At 38.2% G+C, this 22,392-nt stretch overlaps 1 protein-coding gene across 1 annotated transcript in view; it reads right to left on the minus strand.

Moving 5' to 3' along the window:
- ROBO1 (roundabout guidance receptor 1) overlaps positions 1-22,392 on the minus strand; it is a gene marked incomplete at its 3' end in the record, with an annotated part of 647,376 nt that overhangs the window by 14,390 nt on the left and 610,594 nt on the right. Inside the window, exons 6-8 of the mRNA XM_029961508.1 lie at positions 11,544-11,664; positions 7,425-7,563; positions 6,019-6,146 (exon numbers count right to left, since the gene is read on the minus strand). Of these exons, the coding sequence (XP_029817368.1) occupies positions 6,019-6,146; positions 7,425-7,563; positions 11,544-11,664 (388 nt within the window). The remainder of the gene's footprint in view (positions 1-6,018; positions 6,147-7,424; positions 7,564-11,543; positions 11,665-22,392) is intronic.

The raw sequence follows: 22,392 nt of genomic DNA on the forward strand, positions 1-22,392 counted from the left end.
ACTACTCCTTGCACTCTATTTATTCATAAAACCAAAAATCTGCAAACTCAGCAACTTGTAGTAAAATTCCATTTTGTCTGTTCCAAAGACAGAATTATTGAAATGTTATCTTTATAACAACAGTCACACAGTAAAGTCTGCAGCAGTGAAACCTGATACAAAACCAATTGTTTTTTCCCTAGCCACGGGATTTAGGAAATTTCAGGCATTAGGAAAAAGACTTCAGATTTTGTTTGCTGCTTTTTAATTGAGTGCTGAAGTATGCTACACAAATCTACTTGCTTCAGTTCTCTTCAGCAAGTGATTATAATGTAGAATTTTTAAGAACTTTACAGTAAACAAACCCCTTTCAGCAGGAGAAAGCCTCTAACTTCAACTTATTTTTGTAGAAACATTTCTCCAAATTATTTGGACTCCTTCTGTTCTACTTGCTCAGAAACATCTGTCTCAAATTCTTGTTTCAAAGTATCAAATTGAAGGAAGGAATCTCAACATTTTTTATGTATTATTTTCCTGTAAGCTATTGCTGTCACTGTCGTGAGAGTCTATGTAAAAAGAAAAGCAACCTCCATTTCAAAACATTGAAACCATGGAGGCAGTTATTTATTAAAATATTTTACATCAATTCGAAGCAACTATAATTTTTTAAAAAAAATATTTCACTGAAATATTTACTTATTTTTCTTTTATCTCTGTTTTAGAAATGCTCCAGGAATCTTAGTGTTCATCCCTTGCATCAGTAGGACAAAAACCTGCAGGGTACTAATCTCTGAAGAAGAGTTTTCCCAGTTCCTTCTGACTAACATCTAAGATTTCTATTCTTTCAGCAGAAATAGGTGGCAGTCAAACTCCTCAGCTCCTTGATAGAAATCTGAAGCACTGTCACAGTTTACAGCAGTCATTAAAGGGGGAAATGGGCTCTTCAAGCTACACAAATCACAAGTGATGGTCTCCTGCGTTCATCCTGCCAAAAGTTTATAAATTAAAAAAATCCTCAAGTTAATTGGACAGTCACTATTCTTCCTTCCTCTTTCATGGCACTGAAGACACAATGTGGTTTAAAATTAGTTCTTCCAAAAGGAGAAGTACTGACTTAAAGAGTGACCATGTAGACAAGTTCAGATTTTAATCCAAATCCTAGTTTTAAAATTCCAGTGGTTAAATTCCCATATGATGCTGTGAGGTGTTCTCTGCAAGGCATAGTAACCACCCTATACCTCAACAGCATTTCTGTAATCCCATCAGATTCTGAATTTTGTCTTGGTTGTTTTAACATAGATAGTTCAGAGGCCTATAAAGCAATTACACTTACAGCCAGTTTCTAATGTGTACCAGCAGCCTGACACAGTGGAAACATTTCTATGGTATCAGAGAGATGAAAGAACAAATCCTATTCCTTTTCATTCTGGGTGGTATTCTCAGCCCTTCCCAGAAGCCTTATCAACTAGATGTCTTTTACCGCATGCCTTGAAGCTACTTTACACAAAGAGGAGGTGAAAGGAGGAGGAAATTCCAGACCTGAAGCATGTGCCACCTTTTCAGATTAAAATTCCTTGTCAGTTGACTAGTACAGCAAAATCACAGCCAGAAGTCACTTATCAAAAGTTCTGCTTGCTATCTACCTTGCAGACGAGCTCTCTTAATCCTAGAATTAAAGACACCACAATCTAAAAAGGCTTGGTATTCAAGATCACCACTGTAAAATATGGATTGGCCAGCCTAATTTCCACAGGAATTCTTCTTCTTTCCTGCCAAACTGATAACACTGAATGCGTTTAGTGCCTTTGAATGGTAAAAATTTACATTTTAGAGTTCAGTCACTGCTGCTGCAGGTTTAGATGTATATTAGGCAGGGCACTGTAATAAGTACTGCACACTCCTCCAGAGTCATTACTTGAATAAGGAGAGTGAAGAAAAACTCAAAGATTGTTGTTCACTGCCAACCTGCTGGTGGCTGACCCACAGTCACCAACAGACACAGTGTTGGTGATTCTTGGGAAGTCCTCAAGCCAAATGACCTCCTTGGCCTGTTTCTCTTAACTCCTTGCTGACAAGTATCTACCCTGTCACTGCTACAATGGTTCCTGGCCAACTGCACTTCCACTGGAGCCATAACTTACACTTGTTGCAGAGAGTACAGCTCGTTTCACCATAAATTATAAACTTATTATAAAACTAGCTGTTAAAAAAAGCCTAATTAAGTACTGCAAATCGGAGCAAAGCAAATGGAAGCAGGTGAAAATACATAAAACCTTTGGTTCTTAGATTTGCTTAAAAGCATTTTCATGGTAAAACATGGAATTTGCACCCTTGAAGAAGCCCTGCTTCTATATGCACTAATAGTAAAACTAATTCTCTTTCAGAAATGAAGTTTTTGGTAATTTTGTGTGTCTTAGGAACATTGTCTTCAATTATATATGTAATAATTAAATATATAATATCATTATTTCTACAGTCCTGTTTCAAGGCATAAAACTAAGCAAATCATGTAACAGAAACCTCCACAAAACATGAAAAGCATTTTGCATATATATAAAATACAATATAAATAAATAACTAGATGCAACTTGCTTAGTGATAGAGCAAGAGAGAAATCCACTGGCTCCAGAGAAGGACTTTGGACCATTGTTTCCCTTTTCTGGAGCACATCAGCTACCTGGTAAAATACAATGTTTAGCAAAGTAAAATGTACTCTGGGCTGCTTCCTGGTATTTTTTATTGACTGAGGTATTTATTTAATAATTAATCATCTCCTGAATGAAATGCTTCCACATGTATTTAGCAACGTCTCTGGATGCCTTATAGATGCAGTACACATTGTTGCAAAATGAAAACAGGAGACTGAGCCTCTCTAATTTTAGGAAAATGCAAACAACATCAGGATGACATTTTCTTAACCATTTATTTTCCAAGGAGAAAATAAGGTAACTTCACAGTTTCAGGGATGAAAATGCTTCTAAGCAGTAACAGTAAAAGACTTAAGATAAAGGTTCAAAGTTCTGTGTTAATACAGAACTCCAAATTTACTTTAAGAACATGGCTGAAGTTGCAATAAGAATGCAACATCTGTACTTCATGTAGGAAACACAATCCCCAAAGTTAGGAGCCTGTATAGAAGAAAACAGTGATTTCAACAATGAGCATCTGTGATGCTACTGATGAGCACATGGAATTTATATTCCCTCCCCTCTTTTGTATTTTCTACAGTGAAGAGTTTATTTCATACAGAGAGAGGGAGAGTCGAACTATCCAAATTGACAGTTCCTAGTCCAGGGGGACAGTTTGGGTCCACTCACCAGCTCTGAGGCAGAGCTGTGCAGCATTCCCCAGACAGGGAGCCCTGCAGGGCATGCACAATGCACTCCAGTGTCTGCTCCATCCAGAGCTGAGCTGGAGGAAAGGACCCTGCCAGGCCCAGAGCAGCTCTGCCGAGACACCAGGTTGGTTATTGGCCGTGTTACATCAACACCTCCCTGACACCCGGGTATCTCAATTAGCTCTGGTGCTGCACACTCCGCCTTTTAACACCCTGGATAACCCTGCACCTGACAGAGCATACACAGGTCAGCCACAGTGCTTGAGGCCCAAAAAATGATGAGTAGAGAAGGAGATATGTCCTCTTCTTAGCAGCGCTTACAAGCCCTGAGCCCGAGCAGTGTCCCCAGGAGCCCTGTCTGCTGTGTGCCACGTTCCATTGCAGTGCAGCACTTCCAGTGTGCAGACACTTGACAGGTGACAACTGCCCCTTTCCTAACATGGACACACATCTGGGGTCACCACTAACAACTCTCATATTCTTTCTTGGGCATATGGTCTGGCACGAAAACACCGCAGCCTGTTGCCGAGTTACTGAATGGGAAATAAAGCCCAAAACAAAGACCCAAGACAAAAAACCCTAACCCACACGACCCCAAAACCAAGGCCAACCCTCTCATTGCCATTTTATGAATTTAACCGGACTGCACAGTGGCAGCTATAACTTCTGGGGCTGTGATTTGCAGCAGAGCCCTCTGTTTACAAATAGGTAACAAAAATAACAGCAAGAACACACATCTACTAAACTCCACAGTCAACAGATCACGTGACAACTACCAGAAGTGCAAAAAAGACTTGTTATTTGCATTCCTTCAATCACCAGGAAAAAAAAAAAATCATAAGATCTTTCAAAAAAACCCACAAAACCCAAAACCTCAAAGAACTGTGTGTCTGCAAGCAATCAGAACAATATCAGCTTAGCACTGAAACAAGATCAAAACTACCTCTCTAGATGGAATAAAGTCAAGAAGATGACCCTTTAGGAAAAAAATTAAGCATTTTAAACGGGGGAAGAGAAGGGAAGAGGAGGGAAGAAAAGGAGAAGGTAGAAAAAGAAGGAAAAAGTCTGAATGGAAAATACATTTTCTAGAGGAGTACTTTTTTTCTTCCCATAAAACTCAGTCTCTCGGATACGCTAATAAATGGATTTTGATCATAATTTACTACATTACCAACTACAAATTGGCCTTACACATTGCAGTTTCTCACATCAATCCCTTCTACAAAGACATTAGTGCAGACAAATGGCTCAGGAGGTAATCCATTCACACTGGGAAACAAATTATCCCATAACAATATCCTCAGAGCAAAGCTGTTAAAATATAAATATCTACTGTGTAATACAACTACTTAAAAAATTAGAATCTTGCTGAATCAGGACTTAAGCTATGATCATGTTCCTTAAAAATACCAGTTTATTATCAAAAAAGATCTCACTTGACTCTAACATCTACATACTTAAGTCATTTTATATCTAATAGCACCATTAACACAAACGGGATTACAAGAACGTGTTTGCTTCTTATTTTGAATAGGACTATGAAGGATTAGTGTTACCAATAGCTTATTTCCAGAAAAATAACTGCTCAACCAGTCATAAAGCAAATTTTCTTAATACTAACATTTTACAGGTTTAACAGCTGATCTTCAGAACACATCAGCATTTAAAAAAATAATTCAGTATTTCTTTTAAATAAACTGTGCTCAGTGCTCACATGTTCATCTTTTATTCTGCAACACTGATCATAAGAACTGGTTATTTTACAAACATAAGGTATCAGTTTTGATGTATAAACATCACGGTGACTAACAAAACAGAACATCTAAAAATTCTTGGTTTTATGAGAACTTCAGCAAAAGAATTCCTATTTTCCTAACAGAGGGACACCAAATGTTTCTGTTGGAAAAAGGAAAGCAGGTTAAGGACAAGACCTTTCCTGTTACAGTAAATGTGTCAAAATAGAGGCCTGTTACCAAATAAAATACTTTTAAGCCTATCCTTCTCCAGAACTCCATAATGACTAATTCCCACTGAACAGGGAAAAGGACAGAAGAACCATCAGTGCCTAGAAAAAAAGCATTAGGATTACATCATTGCCTGTCTGCTAGCCAGGAAAGGAAGAGAGGGATTATCTGAATAGTGAACATCTGGATTGTGTATATAAAGGCAATGAAGGATTTTTATACATATTAGTTCACTGAGTTCCACTGAATTTTTATCTTACAAAGAGCCAGTAGTGCCATGATACGCTTTTATAATGAAAAAACCAACAGGAATTCCAGTGGTCTGGGTTACTGCATTAAAAAATACACAAACAGATTTATCATTCGCTGCTTCTTTACTATATATAATTGAAAAAATTGACTTTGTTCTTTCTGTTAGGGTTTCAGATACAAAGATTGCAAGTGACATGATTCTGAACTTGAAGAACTGAAATTCAAAACATCCCCATCCCAATACCGTAAAGACTGCTCACAAAAAAATCCTACATGTGAAGTGTTTCCATTTCCTCAGAACACAACTCAAGTCAAATTTGTATTTCCACTTTTTTTTTTTTTTTACAATACAGCAGAGAGTCCCTGCATAAGCTGCAACTCTAATAGTTGTGTATGGTCTCAAGTAGTTTGTTTACAGCAACTCTATAAAGCTGTTGTGCAAAAAAATCAGCTTTATTCCAGTATTTTGCAAAGAAACATTCTTACCTTGAACTGTTAAAGTCGCTGATGCTTCAGCTTTTCCAACCATATTTTCTGCAACACAAGTATAGGATCCCATGTCTCCTGCCATAACTTTCCGGATTTTCAAGGTATGATCATCACGGATTTCGTATCTTTAAATACACACAGTAATAAACAATGGATAGGAATAATGGAACTTTGTACAATTTCTGCAAAGGGTAAAGGTATGGTGGGTTTGCTTCAAATATTCTTATTGCTGTATTTCCCATAAGGGAGAAAGGTATAAGCACGTAAATTGATAATGCAAAATAAAGTTTTAAGAACAAAATATATCTAAATATTTGAAAACTTTATTCTGATATTACTTGCAACATGAGTTAACTGACAGCAGAATTTCATAAGCATAATACAATTGCAAAGCCCTAACACAGAACATTTTTATTGCTAAAATACTTTTAACAAGTAAATACAATAGTAGTTATTATTCTCCCTACAATTTTTCCATCTGGATGATTTTTTTAATATGGTTGAAAAGAAAATATTGTACTCAAGAAGATCAGAATTGCTTGAAAGTCAAGATAAATCACAATTCATTTTTTTTTTTTAAGAACAATGTGGCCTTTTACCACTTTCTCTCCTTTCATCACCTTTTTCGCTTTTTGTATAATGCAGTCAATGTGTTTCTCTTTATGGTAAATAGATTTTTCTCTTAAAAATTATGTAGTTTTTATTAAAGCTATAGACTAGGCTAATAGGAAGCTGGATTTGGATGGCTGAAGCCAACTGTTAAAGGGTTTCTTTTTTCAGTCCACTCCCCCAATAGTTTTTAAAACTGATAATCAGAATTTCAAAGTAAGTAAATAAGTAATTAATCCATCTATGTCTGTCTGTCTGTCTGTATCTATCCATCCATCTATTTATCTATCAGAGAATGTATTTATTTTTAATAAGGTATCTTACTTTTTGTCCTGAATTAAAGCAATGTCAGAAAAACTAGTTAATTGGAAACTTGGCAACAAAAACATGTACAACCAAGGCAGCTTTCTACACTACCAGACTACATTTTATACCAATTGCAATTCTAATATAGACTTCTTGATGTTGTAATCTATTCTACTATTTGTTATACGATCTCCAAAACTTTTAGTAATCACAAAAGTCTCTTCAGGTGAAGAATTAATGTGTATCTGATATTACTGACTGAACTGGGTTATTTTTTGTCATGTGTTGTTGCAACAACTTGAGAAGAGGTTGTTCTTAACTTTCAACACAAATTGTAACTTTAAGTAGAGCGCAATGGTAATTACAAACGTCTTCTTAGATCAAGACAGGCCTCTATTCATGAAAAAGAAATTTTGGCTGTCAAATGTTGAATGGTCACATCATACACCAAGCTGGATGTCATAAAAAGGTAACTCCATGTATTGTACCTTGCTTTTGGTAACTCCCCATCATCTTTCCTCCACCTTACTGTAGGGACTGGGTCCCCTCTTGCCTCGCACTTAAACTCCGCGCTGTCATCCACAGTTACTGCCAAATTACTCGGTCTCTTCACAAAAGATGGTCTCTCTAAAGGGAAAGAGAAGAAAAAAAAAAGGATTAATCCAGCAGTTCTGTGTCTGAATCACAGTTGTCACTGAACTGTCAGAGCAAGGGGAGCAGAGTGACAGATCTGATGGAGGTGCCTCTGCCGCTGCTTTTCTCGCTCACAGCCCCAAGCAGAAGATCTGTAGCCCTGCAGACGGCCAGCACTGTGGACCTCAGCAAGAGGCAGACACTCTCAGCAGTGGCTCAGGATCCAAGCAGGGACTTCCTTACTTCTTACACATCCCTGTCACAGCTAAAGGAAAACACAGTCTAAACACAAAATCTAAATACACATCCATCCTCTGATAGAAAGCTGCAATGACTCAAATGACCACTCATCAAATGACCACTGCTGCACTGTTTCAAAGAGACAGAAGGCACAACCCAAACAGTCTCACTGGAGGTTTTGTCTCAGTGGAGCCTCTAAATTTGAAGGCTAAGTAAGGCCCAGCACAGTATCTCTAGGAAGTTGTTTGCAGGTGCCAGCAGTAGCAAGTGTTCGATGCAAGAACTTCCAATGCTACATTAGAAAGGCCACATTTTCTTTCACTAGCACATATAAAGTAAAGCAAGCCAAAAAAAACCCTCAGAATGTCTTCTCTGTAGTTTTTGTTCATAAAAATTACTGTTATCCCAACTTATATTGGAAGACATAGATGATCCAAGTCCTGGCTCACCAGAGTCAGATTAATTGCTGCATATTTGTCCTCAGAATTTCTGAAACAAAATGGGATCTCAGTACAGGCTGTGCTATTCTGGCATCCCAGATATTAGCTGCAAATTTCAGGAAAGGTATTGACACACTCTTCTACCCACAACAGGGTTCAAAGTTTTATGGTGCTGAGCTATTCATATTTTCATAGTTCCACACCAGACTGGAGTGTAATGAGGTCTGCACACTCACAAGGAAAAAAAACTGTTTTAAACAATTTCTGGGATACTCCAGGAATGATTACCCATCTAAAAAAGCAGCACCAGATGACAACAGTATGTCCATAAAAGAACTGGGGAGGTTTAACTGCAGAGTGCAGGGAAGGTTTAACAGGAGAGCACTTGGCAGGTTCCTTTGCCTGAGGCAGATGACCATTTTGCCTATAAACCTGTGAAAGCTCTGAGGGAGTTGAGAAGGCAGTTGCATGTTTTGACTTGCATTTATTAAAGATATAAATATCATCTCCTTGAAACTGGAAGAGTCTGAAGCCGTTGGCACCATCAGGAAGTGTGAATACCCAAAAATACGTCACAAATTTCTCACAGAAGCACAAAAGCACCCGACAGAAGGATAAAAAGACAAGCCCATACTCTTCATGTCTCACATTTGTGTTTGAAAATGGCAGTTCTAAATATTACTCTGACTTTGCAGATAAAGATACAGAGATTCAGTATTATAAAAACTTAGTGAATGGTTCAAAAAGTACTGAAGTGGGAATGTGAACTGAACAAAGCCCTATTAAAAAAAGCTTCCTTTACTCTCGAGGATGTCTAGACCAGCTGGACACTTATGCTGTAGAAAACTTAACTTTGTTGGCAATATTAGGAAATAACGTTAAATTAAATAGCAAGTTGATCTTTAAGCTGTCAGTTCTAGACTGGGTTCATATACAAGATGTGAGAAATAAAACAGAGATCTACAGAATGTAGCTGTGAATTTAAAACGACACAAATACAGACAACCCCCCCTGCCCTGGCCCCTTCCTTGTAGGTGCTGAAAAAACCTGAAACCTGAATGCAAGAAAAGAACATTTAGGATTAAACCTCAGCACAAGAATAGTTTGGGGAAAAATATTCAACTTAATTATGCAAGAGAAAAAAGACTGATCTGGTAAGTCCAGGACTGCTGCCTGACTGCAAAACCCACAAGAGGCACATTGTTCTCTAGATCAGTCTCCTAAAAGAAGACTAATGGACTTCCACGAGTTTTTGTCTGCCCATTCATAACACTCTTATTCAAATGCAGAAACGGATAAGGGAAATCAGCACTGATTTCAGTATCTATCTTTGTCACACGACTATTTGGTACATACAAGGAAAGCTTAGCAAGGATCACTTTGAAACTGTCTAATATTACAGTTTCTGGCATTCTCCCTCTGATCTAAAGCAGAGACCTAAAAGCAAAAGTTCAACTTCTAAATAACCAAAACCCATAAATGGAAGATTTATGTAGAAATATTTTAATAGATGAAGTCAGCATATTTCTCGTGCTTTTTCAACTCAAGTCTGAGTTGAAAGAATAAGGTGTATTAAGGATTTCTAGACACACACTGGTAAGACATTCAAAGCTTTACTGTCCTGTTTGAAAACAAAACCTCACTAGTTTCCCCAGGCTGAAAATCAGAAATATGTTTGAAGGAAACACGAGATGAAGAAAAAGCCAGGCAGACCTCTGCCTGCAATGCCTCTCTCTTATGGGTGTTTAGCAAGAGTACTATTTTTTCAGCCTAGGTTACCGAATATCCCACGCCATGATCCCCTGGTTGGTAGTAGACTAGTGATGAGCTATTAACTGGTACAGTTAAATAGGAACCTGGTGCCAGGGTTTCACCCATGTAACTACAACTTACTTTCAATTTCAGATTTTGTTTGGAAGTTCTATAAGTCTATTTGACAATGAACTTCCTCCAAAAGTGCTTTGGAAGTCTTTGTAAAACAAAACCAAAACAGTGCAGTGAATCACAGAAAGTCTTCCTTAGCTTCTAAGGGGTTACACACCACTGTCTTGTTTGGATATTCAGTTTGAACAACTTCAAGATGGCACACAAACTCCTTTTTATTATGGAAACCCCTGCTTCACATAGGACTCTGAACACATCTTCAAGTTGCCTGAGTCCTAACTCCTACAAAGTAGTGAAGACAAATAAAAGTGCCAAAGACTGACAGGACAGCTATTAGACATGAATTTAAAAAAATTCCCCAAATCAAAAACCAAACAACAAAAAGAGTCACAGAATCACAGAATATGCTGAATTGGAAGAGACCCACAAGGATCATCGAGTCCAACTCTTAGCCCTGCACAGGATATTCCCAAGAGTCACACCAAGTGCCTGGGAGTATCATCCAAACACTTCTTGAACTCTGTTAGGCTTGGTGCTGTGACTACCTTCCTGAGGAGCATGTTCCAACCACACTCTGGGTGAAGAACCTTTTTCTAATATCCAACCCAAACCTCTCCTGACACAACTTCAGGTCATTGCCTCACATCCTGAAAAACAACAACAACAACAGAAGAGCTGCAGCAGCACTGTGATGGAAACCACTGTGCTATGAACCATGCCTTGGATGGTGATAAAACATATATTTATTTTCCAGAAACAATTAAGCTACTTCAAGCCTCCCCTATTTTAAAGTAAAATGGGAGATATTTTGAATGAAAACTCCCAAAGATGCATCTGCAGTGAACATGAGGGAGTTTTTCCATGCTGAAGAATTCTGAGATTGCATTTGGAGTAAAGGATTTGTTTCTGCAATAGCAGCAAAAAATGTAGTTTTCAGCTAAGCTCAGTTATCTTAAATGAAAACATATTTTTTGATGCTGAGAGGAACTATCATTAGGATCACTTGAATAAGCAGACCTGTTGTACTTAGTACACACAACTGCAAATGAAAGAATAAGTATTTCAAGTAGAAACTTAGAATAATTCTAATTTTCTTCAGCAAGATGGAAAAGTCAAGCCTCTGCTTCTTAACATTTTTGCTTTGCTATTATTACACAATACTGATCCAATCAGTGGACGCTGGAATTATTTTCAGTTTGAGAACTAAGTATGAAAGTGTCTTCTGATAGAAAAAATAGTTCCAGGTGGACTGAAGAGCCATTAACTGCCTCCTATTTGCTGGAACACAATCGTGACTAACAATATTTTCTACATTTTCAATAGATGAGAATGACCCTTAATAAAAAGCTTACTAGGAAAAATGAAAGTTGGACATTTTCATCAACAAAGTCTTAAAGGAGGAATTCTTACCCAAAACAGTGAGCTCCGCAACTTCACTTTCACGTTCTCCAACCATATTTGTTCCAACACAAACATATTTTCCAGCATCATTCTTTCTTGTGTATGTGATCATAAGCTTTCCTCCTCTGATCTAGGACAAATCAAAGACGACAAAAATACCTTAATATGAATTAGCGACTTAATAACATCGACTTGAAAAATGTTTTGTTACAGATAATGAAACAAAAGGAACCAACAGTGATTTTCCAAACCATATAAAAAAAAGTGAAAAAAAAAGTACTATTAGCCCAACTTCTTTCTCTTATACAAAAAATATGCCTCTGAGTTTTATATCAGTATTTTAAAACCTCTCAGATTTGGACCCCTATTACTCTTTTTTTTTTCATTCTGCATAACGTAATACTGGCTGTTCAACGGCCTGTTAAATGCTTGTCAGCCAGAAAACCTACAATCCCTTCCCATGTACTGATACAATCAGGTGGAGAGTAAAAATTAGTACTAGACATAAATCTCATTTTCACATCAAGTGCTGCAATTACTTTTTCTTGACAAGAAATATGTGTACGCTATCCTACTGCTGGTTGTGCTCATTATTATTTATGAATTTTGTGTTTGTTTTGGTTTTCATTTCTTAAGGAAGTGAAGGAAATTCTTTATTCTTTAGTTCTTTCACCTTTAAATTAGTAATTTTAAAGGCTGATAAGCAGACGGGCAGAAGCAATTAAATTCTTACTGGGAAATGAATAACGTTCTGCTCTTAATTTTGGATTCAGCTTTCGGAAGATAACGGAATACAAATAACCCCCAAATCAGAAAACATACTTACCCTCTGTGATTCCAAATCTTATTATGTTATATAAAAATTCCTATTAAACGCCTATGAAAATATCTGATCTTCCTTTAAAACTATTTATTCTCCCACTCTGTTGACCGAAGGGTTGAACAAGTTTCAAAGTTCACCAAAACGCAGCAAAATTTGTATAGGCAGCTGAATACATTACCTCAACACACAAAAATGTTCCTTAATTGCATTAACTACATTTTGAAGTGAACATGTGCTTAAGAGTCAAATCACTTGTGAAAACCACCGCAGTTCAAGGCAGGGGTGGAAGTCCACAACAAATAAAAGCCACATATGCAGCTACATGAAAGGGTCTGATGCGGTCAGTGACAAGGAGGAGAGTGTTCTCAATATGAGGCATTTAGCCGGGGTTGCCTGCAGCTAGAAATCCATCCCTGAAAATTCGACATCTTGAGCAGCGTTGGGCTCTTATTATCATTGTAAGATGTGGGCGCGCGGAGATGACAGTCAGTTATTGAGATAAATGGACGTGCACGTGTAACGTAGGTAGTCTTGCATACAAATCTCAGCCCGTTGCCTTTGGCACTCGCTGCTTGAGAACAGAAGAGAAATGTCCTCTGTCATCCAGGAAGCCGGTAACGCCGAAATTTCAGTGGGGATTTGAGGCATGAAGAATGAAAAAAATAAAGGTGGCCTGCAAATACACATTTTTCAAGAATCTACGCGAAGTTTTAGACTGCTGACTGCCTGAACTGGTAAGCAGGAGCAGGGAATGTAAAATATAACTAGAAGTCTATCTATAATTATTACTGGTTTACAGCTCCCTAAATCACAGAAAGTGATTTATTTTCCGATTAATCTATGCAAGGAATTTTAAAAAAACAGTTTTAGAAAGATTTCCACTTGTGGTTTTTGTATATCCAAATACACATGCAGAAATATATACTTTTTATGTATATCAATAATGAATGCACTGGATTTAACAAAGAAATGTATTTACATATCACAGGAATTTACCAACTCATCTGATGATTTCAAACCCATGTAAACTGAAAGCAGTGATTTTCATACGTCCTCTATGTCCCACTGACATTCAGTACCATTCGTGCTTCTCTGTTATTTTACCACTTAATAAAATCCCATTCCAATCCATTATAATACGACACAACTGCATTTCTTGCAGAAATTGTAACCTCCAGCAAGAGTTTTCCTAGGAATTTCTTGTAGGAATCACCACAAGACTCTTCAAAGCATAGATGGAGAGAAGCAGCATTAAAGCAGAAACATATGAACAACTAAAAAATCATTGAAAGCTGCTTTTCTTCCAAGTTATTTGAGATTTAGATAAGGAAGAAGAGGCAGAGGAAACATTCCCTCATGGATGTTGAGGTAGACTTCCTAAGATGTGACATGCCTACTGGAGGAAGTCGTGCTTCCAAGATGGAATTCCGAATGCATTTGCAAAGGGTTTTCCTTCGCTGATCTTCTGTTTGTTTGGTTGTTTTTCTGAAAATGTAAGAAATGTTTAGAACTTTAGCTACAGTGATGGTTATGACACATGGAATTGTGATGAATTACACAGCTACAATAAAATGTACCACAAGTGGATGTGGAATTATACATCTGTAACTGGAACAGCCACAGATGGCTAGAAAAAAAGCAAACTTCCGCTGGTGGGTGGTTGGTAACTACTAAAGTCTTTCATTAAATTGTAACAATTAAGTACCCACCATCTTGGTAAAATTGATCAAGCCCTTCTGTTTATTAATGAGACAATGCAAATGAAAACTGCAGCTGTGACAAACTTACGTTGTCTGTGTGCAATGTTTGCCACTTTTCCTCACAACAGGAAACCTCAGAAATACCTATGGACTGTAGACCAATGGCTTTAAGCACGAAAGGACATGATGAAACACATTCATGTGAAATTTGGTAGGAACACATGAAGAATCACTGCTACTTTTCTTTGTCTTACTAAGTTCATGTTCAGTAAGTCCAGTTCATATCCGGCATTTAGAGCAGTAAAGACTCAAATCACTTTAGGTGACAGTATCTGAAATCCTGCAAATTCAAATTATAGTCTGTGGATATTAACAGTTAATGAAGGCATTTTAATCTGAGTGCTTTGGCTCTTCTCATATTTTTGCCCCTGCCCCAGACTACACCAGCTGGACTTTATAGCAGCAAATGGTATAAAGGCTCAAAAAGGGGACAGGCAGTGTGCCATTACACCCCAAAACTCCAGAAGAGTTGTTGCCATATTGAATACAAAGGTAAGTCCTCTCTTCCCTGTAAACAAGATACAGCAAAAAGTTTTATTGCACTACTCTGGTAGATACTGTGTGTTATGGGAAAAGGATCACTCTGCCAAACTGCCAAAGCTTTCAGTCCAGTTCTGAAAGTGCCTGCCGTGTTTCATTTATACCGAAATGAAGCCAAGCCACTTTTTGACTTTTCACACCTCTTCAGGGTTTTGTTCTGTCCTGTCCCTACCAGCAGGTCTATCAGGGCTTTGCAAGTAGAGGTAATACAAGAATAGCACTGAATTCTAATAAGAGAAAAAGATTGTGATCACAGATGATCTTCAGTTGCCTGTAACATGTATGGATTATCATCTGCACTCTGAGAGAACATATGATAGTATGCTGACTTACAAAGACTTATTGAAAGCTATTATCTATGACCTGCCTGCCTGACCACATTTTGCTCCTCATGAGTAAATTGCTCATTCAAGCAAGTCCACTTCATTTATCTCTTTAAACAATAGTCAGAGATGTTCATACAGAAATCTCGAGGCACCCACAGAGTTAACCAGGTCCAGAATTGTAAATTATGGCCACCCAGCAGCAAAAAATCATATACAAATAATGAATCAACTCAGTCAGCCAATAAATCAAATCCATAAAAACTTACCCAAGGGTTCTACAACATACCACCAAGTATTCAGTATAGCTGTACACACATTTATTCTTATTCTAAGACCATATTTTATATACCTATGCGTGTTGTGTATATGAGTGTAAATTTCTGTATGTATAAATCCATATCCATCTGTCTGTGTTAAGAAATATTTTTATATATGTGGGTGATTCATTTACTTTTCACAGAAATGTGCTATGAAATATGAGACAGAACGAAGCAATGAGAGAAATGCTTGGGAAGTCCAAATATAAAGGTGACAGACTTTTTTTTTTTAAGCTTTCCTTTAGCTCCTAGTTTAGTTCTATTTAAAAAATGAAATCTGCTCTATTGCAAAATAATTCTAAAGCAAACTTTAATCCAAAGGAAAATGAAATTTAGACTACAGAATGAAATACTGGCCTCTCTTTGTATAGCCATGGTTTCTGCATATGTGATACCACAAATTTCATCTATTTCAGTCTTTTACAACACAGCATACATGACAACACATTTTATTTAAATGGAGAGTGATGGGTATGTGATATTAACCTATCAGACACAGTCTTTGCTCTAAAAGCATACCAGCTAATTATAAATGACAATAAAACAGTTAAAGAACAAAGCGAGTACAGGCAATTGTAATTAATAGTGTCACCAAGTAAAATGTAGGTTTTAATTCTTAGTTAAGAAACAAGGAGTTTTCTCATCTTCCTTTATGTGGTCTAGCATCCCAAAATATCCATAAAATGACTTGCAGCATGGAGTGTAAAGCATGGAATGTCAGCAATAGAAGACAACTTTGCAGTTTCAACAGAGTTGAACAAAAAAGAGTATAAATGACTATCTATCTTAAATTTTTATTTAAAAATTTGTATTTTGTTCCAAGCTTTGTGAATCCCATGCAGTCTTCCCTATCTATTATAGCACGCTTAAATATCAGACGCTAGACATCAAAACATGTTTGGAACAGGTCTCCACCAATGATTAAAGTTTGTTCTTGTTTAACTTCAAAGTTCAGACAGAGGAGTCTGTCCTGCTTTCCGTTCCATTCTCTGGGACCCCAGGAAGGTACATGCTGCCTCCTCCAGATCAAACACACAAAAAATTCTATTTGAAAGTAGTCTGAAACATTCTTTCAAGTGGTCTTCCTGTGCTGTAAATCTGTCATGACAAAGTGCAAGTCAATTGTTCCCCTCTACCTTCAGGCCTATCAGTATTGCAAGACTGTTTTGTTGGTCTGTATGGTAGAGTCTAAAGGACGGTACAAAATGCATAGTAAGATTGCTTTACGCAAAAAGAAAGAGCTTTTAAGGTAGATAAAATGACAATAGACTCAAGCTGCTGTTTCTGGCACCCCTGCCAATCCAGATAGGATACATCAGAGTCAGAATCAGATTCAAGTCCGCTCCTAAGACTCCCTTTCTCACTTTTATGGCCTCATTATTAACGGTTGTAACCACAAGATGATGGATATCTACAAAGGCTTAAGGTTTATCTGTGTCCTGAATTGCTTGGTGACTTCAGAGGCAGCTGAGAGTTATTCAGCCCTTGCCATTATCACAAGGCATCAAATATCAGAATTACCACATGTGTTTGATACTTCACCCAACAAGACCATGGAAACAGCCAAGATATATGCAAAATGTCATAAATCAAATTCAGAAAAGAAAAATCCACACTTTAGCATACACAATTTTCAAAAGTTTTAAAATTGTAATGATCCCAAACTTACTTTCTACAAACATTTGGTTTTTGTTAATCACAAAGGAAGATTTAATTCAAAATAATCCGTATTGGCTCACATTAGTCAGAGCTAATTTCTGAACAGACAGTTATGTTTATATGACAATATATGAACCAGGAAAATACTTCCCGGGAATGCTTTCACAGCTACAATACAAAACATTTACTATGTAATACTTCCTTTCTTATTACAAACCAAGATTAAAATCCCATAACTGAACCATGTGACAACTATCTTCATAGCCTTAAATCTGCTCTACAAAGATCTCAAAAGAAAAAAAAAAGAAGGACACACAACACCTCAGAAACTGTTTTTCATAGTGTTATTTACTGAGTACAAAAAATGCACTAAACTCAACTCATAGGCAATACATGAGTCACATTCCATGGGTTACTAAAAAATATATGGAACTAGCAATCTTTGTGCAACACACAAAGAAGGCCCAATATAGGAATGATGTGTCTGTAATGACAACTACAGCATGTCTGTAAAACTGTAAATTTAACCTCACGTATGAGTCTGCCCTGGATGCACTGGTGCATAGGTAGCTTTCACTGCAATCAGTGATTGAAATCAGAAATAAAAGTGAACTTGAACTGAACTCAACGTCTGGTATGTCTTCTTTTCTCTCCCCTTTAGCAAGTCAGATGATTTGAGGTATCAGTTACATAGCAATTTTCTTGTAAGCATCACCACTACTGTGTTATTTACACACCTCCAAGGACAAAATTTCAGACCAGCCAGGGTTAATTTGCCACACAAAATCTCTCAGTTTTTAATTACGTTACCTAAAGAATCACAAATGTAATATGGAAAAATAATACTAACAAACCACACATTTTAAAACACATAAAAAAATCCTACCTGGTACCCATAAAAGAAACTACATAACCCAAATCTCCAGAGGAATTTAGCAGCCCGTTTCCCACTGAGAGTGCCCACACTGCAAAAGACAAGCCAAGGTCACTCTGAGGGGCTGTGTTAAAAAGTCACCATGGATAAAGCCAAGGGTGGTTTTGTATCAGCTCTCCAGGGAGCTCAAGGGCCCAGTTACATGACCAGACCCAACTCTGCAGTAACTTTGCACGGTGCAGAGCACTCCTAAACCCTGCAGACAGCACCAGGGGTGGAGGGTGGAGTACAACTATCATGCCATTTCAGGGGGGTACAGGCTCTGATGGTGATTTTGAGGGGATTCCAGTTCCTAACAGTCATTGTCGGCATTAACCAATGTTGTCTTACTCTTCTAAGGCTGGGGTTAATGTTATCAGAACAACAACATGGATTTAAGACAACTGTATATCATGGGGTGCATTTCATCAAGAGGAAATTTCCTACTTTCCACTAAGGAGAGAGGAGCTGTGCAGAGCCAAAGTCTTCAACAGCAGAGTCCTAACTTTCAACTTCAAAGCTTAGAAGCATGGATAGATAAAAATTCACCAAAACTTGTAATCTGAAGAAAGATATTTTTCAGAGTGCAGATCTCTCACAGCAACCGCTCTAAAATACGAGGCTTTTCAAGGTCCTTATATAAGGTCTTCTATAGGAAGAACAGCCAGGAGCCTGTTCTGACAGGACTTGAGTTACCAAGAGATTTGAAGTAGAAGTTCATAGGTCTTATTATACCATGAGCTCCCACAAGAAAACGAAAGGCTTTCAACATGCAAACCCAAGGTTCTCCTGGAGTTAAAAGTACAATTGTGAAACAACAACGAAATGGTCACAGTTTGAGAACAGAGGACAGAAATAGAAATGAATTATTCAAAACTTTTCTCTTGGCATGGTCTGTGCATCAGGTCATTATTTTCAGCTGTGGCTTCAGTCATTCAGTGACCTTCTGAAATGCAGCAGTTTTGGCTCAGACTCCCACTTGAGGAGAAGGCACATCCCCTCTGAGACTGGCTGCCCACTGCTGGCTCCTTGCTGAAGGGGATGCAAATCACAGGCTCCCGGATCCTTCCCGTGACTGCTGCACTTCCTGCACTAAATTGCCTGTGAAAGCTTTCCTCCCTGGAGCTGGCACAGCAGCTTCCCAAGGGAGGAATGAGTTTCCGTGTTCCTCTGGGGGTAAACCTGAGCTCTTTATGGCAGAGAACACAAACAGAAAACCAAACTAAGCAAATAAAATTAGTCACAGGTGACAAAAACGCAGTGGATTCTTTTATACATTTCCAAGTTTGTGTTTTGACAGTTTTAAATTTTGAGACATATTTGACTTCTCGTTCAAAACATTTTCTTTCAAAACTTTATAATCAAATTTAATTCCAAAGGAGTGTTGGCCCTGTCAAGTAAACACTATGAATAAACAAATATTCTGCAAAGCTAACCTTGAAAAAATATAAAATGTTTTCTAACATAACTAAAACCCTACTGATTCTCTGACTTTTGACCAAGATGACATGCCATGGAAATGAGACCATGCTGCAAAAGGAGCATATAAATCTGTGTTAAGTTTCTATTGCATTTATCTCTGACTGAGCCTAAGCTTAGTAAAACTCTAACTTTTATAGAAGGACTATACTGGTCAGACAAAGTTGTGAAAACATTAAACCTTTCAGAGCATTTGTGTAACACCGTCAAAAAAAAAGAAAACATGCACCACGATGATCATATTTCATGAACAGTTAAACACAAAAGTCATATATTAATCTGCCACATTTCACCCTTCCGTCAACAATCACTGCAGCTCTCGTGACTGCAGCACATGCAAATCATAAATCACAGATTTCCTTGTATTTTCTCTGGTCTTCACACAAGCCTTGTGTTACAGAACTGAGGCAAAAGCCTGCAGTCACAGGCAGCCGCAAGCAAATCTGAGCGTAACCTTCATTTTTGTTGAAGGAACACCGAAAAATCAACTGGGTTAGACATTACAGCTACAGAAAGGCTCCTGCTTGGAAGATGCTACAATTTAAACTTACAAAGAATAAGGAGAACGTATGCACAGAGAGGTAAAGATCAAATCCCCCAATTGCCCCGGCTCACACAGCAGCCCAGCATCATTACTTTTGTGCTCAACTTTGGATCCTCCAGAGAGACTCAACAGGCAATGAATGACCTGCAGATCTCGGGTCCGTTCACAAACGTTCAGCCCTCTGATGCCACGGGGGATTACACAATACAAGTTGATTTTTAGCAGCAGACAGTGAAGCCATGAGCTCCTTGGAGTTTCTTTTCCTCATAAAATAAGCCAGCACAGGTTGCAGTCAAGCAGAACAAAGCACACACTGTTCCCATTCTCTACACATAGTGGGATCGCTGCTGCCTGATGCTCACATGTTTCCCACTGCCATCCTTTAACCATGATACCCTCACACAGTTGTTGTTTGTGGGCTACTGCAAGGCTGGACAGTGGGAAACACGGCTCCAGTGGCAGCAGGAACAGGCTGCCTACCAGTTGGGCTCTTCCCACTGGGCCCTTGCCTTTGGAGCAGCGACCCGCCCATCGCTCAGTGTGTAACTGGAGGCGATTGCCCTGTGAAAAGCCAGAAGGAATGAAGAGATTGAAGCCTGGAGAGTGGTGCCTCTGGCCTTGCCTTGTCTGCTCACGGCTGGGGGTTGCCTGAGCCATTCAGGGGGGCTCTGAAGCCCTACTGGGATAATTGCTTCCTTTGCAGTAGTTTCTTGCCATTATTCTCAGATGCCACAGTGGCGTTTAAACTCCTGGTACAATTTTTGTTGTTTCTAAAAGGGTATGGTAAAGTGCACCAATGGAAAAGGTGGAGAGAGAAGTGTGGCTGGAAGAGGGGAAAAACTGTTCTGGACACTGGTAATACTAGCTGCTCAACTTTCCCCATTTGTATTTACAAAGCAAAGCAAACGACAGCCTAGCTGGCCAGGTTCTGTGGAAATCAGTGTCTCCTGTTTTCTGATGTTTGTTATTGGTGGAACTGGCTTGCAAAAGTGGCAGAGAAATTGAAATTACTCCACACTTTTTCTGTTCCATCTTGTGTCTGTGTGCATGCTGTTTTTTTAAATTAGTTCTATCCTAACATAAATAAGAAGCTCTGACGTCTCTGTGTGAGCAGCGTAAAAAACACATAATGAATAAGAAGCAATCTTTACAAAAAACTTAAAGTGTTACCTGATCAGATTTCCGTTTGCTTGGTATGAATTAGCTTTTTTATGACAGTGACAGGAAGTTAAAACCTGCATATGCATTCCCACAGTAAACTTTCTTCCCTAAGAACACAGAAAGAGCCTAAACTATGCTTCCAAAACAGATACGAATCCAAATATTGAGTCTGAAGCAAACACTTAACTTTTAAAGACATTACTGTTTCTTTGCCAGCTACTTAGCATGACAAACAGAAAAAAAGGTTATACTTTTGCATCTAAAAGGCTCATCTATGTAACATTCTGGCCAAATTTTTCAAAAGCAGATGGTAAAATTTAGGAGTCCTTTGCTGGTGGGGAAGGCATGTGGTAGTCAACACTTCTGCCAATCAGATGGACATACTGACACGTGTAGGTAGTTGAGTTTGCAATTCCAACTTCCAAACCTGGTCCCCAGTGCTGACCAAAGGTGCTGCCTGTAGCCCATGGATACACCAAGTGCCATCCTGACCCATCAGGGACCATTTACAAATGGGACATGTAAGAGCTTCCACCTGCTGAAGCCTCACCAAGGTCTGAACTCACCACTCCTGAGACACTCTGCCCCAAATATGTACAAATATTTATAGGAAAAGTATTTTAGACTCTGTGTTGTAAGGAAAAGGAGGCAAAAACACACTAAAGAATGCCAGGGAAAATTGGACAGGCATGGAAGACAGTATTTAAAGGACTATGTTGATAGCATTTATGCAAACAAAAGACCTAATCAATAAGCTTCCTGAGTCTTCTTGCCTCCTTTTCCAACACAAACATTAACAGGATCAACCACTACTGCAATATGTAAACAAATTACAGTAGGTCAAGTCACTACCCTGATGTCTTCACCAAAGTATAACTTGACAGAAAATGTTGTTACCAGTAAAGATCACCCTCGTTCATCTTAGAGGACATAGATCCCCTGTTTTCACTCATTTATGTCCAGAAAAGCTAAACAATTGATACTTGCTACCCTTGAAAATTCATTGTTAGTGGAAGACACTCAATACGTTTTTCAAATTCTGAAAATAAAGGGGAAAAGTTCTAAAGCTCCTTCAGTATGATAAATTAAAAAAGAAATATTCAGCTAACCTAAGACTTCATGAGGTGTGCATTGTACTTTGCACTGTACTATTAGGGACTGTAGTCCCTAATAGTGTTTCATACAGAGTTTTCCTAAGACAGCCATATTGTTGACTTCTGAAAAAAAAAGAAAGCCAAATTCTACTGAAAATGAAAGTCAATCATGACCAGAAAAGTAATAATAACAGTGAATATTTGATAAAGGGGGGTGGGGGAAAATGTTCTGATGATTCTCT

The sequence above is a fragment of the Manacus vitellinus genome, unplaced genomic scaffold (genome assembly GCF_001715985.3).
Source record: "Manacus vitellinus isolate BGI_N305 unplaced genomic scaffold, ASM171598v3 scaffold_35_pilon, whole genome shotgun sequence".
Lineage (NCBI taxonomy): Eukaryota > Metazoa > Chordata > Aves > Passeriformes > Pipridae > Manacus > Manacus vitellinus.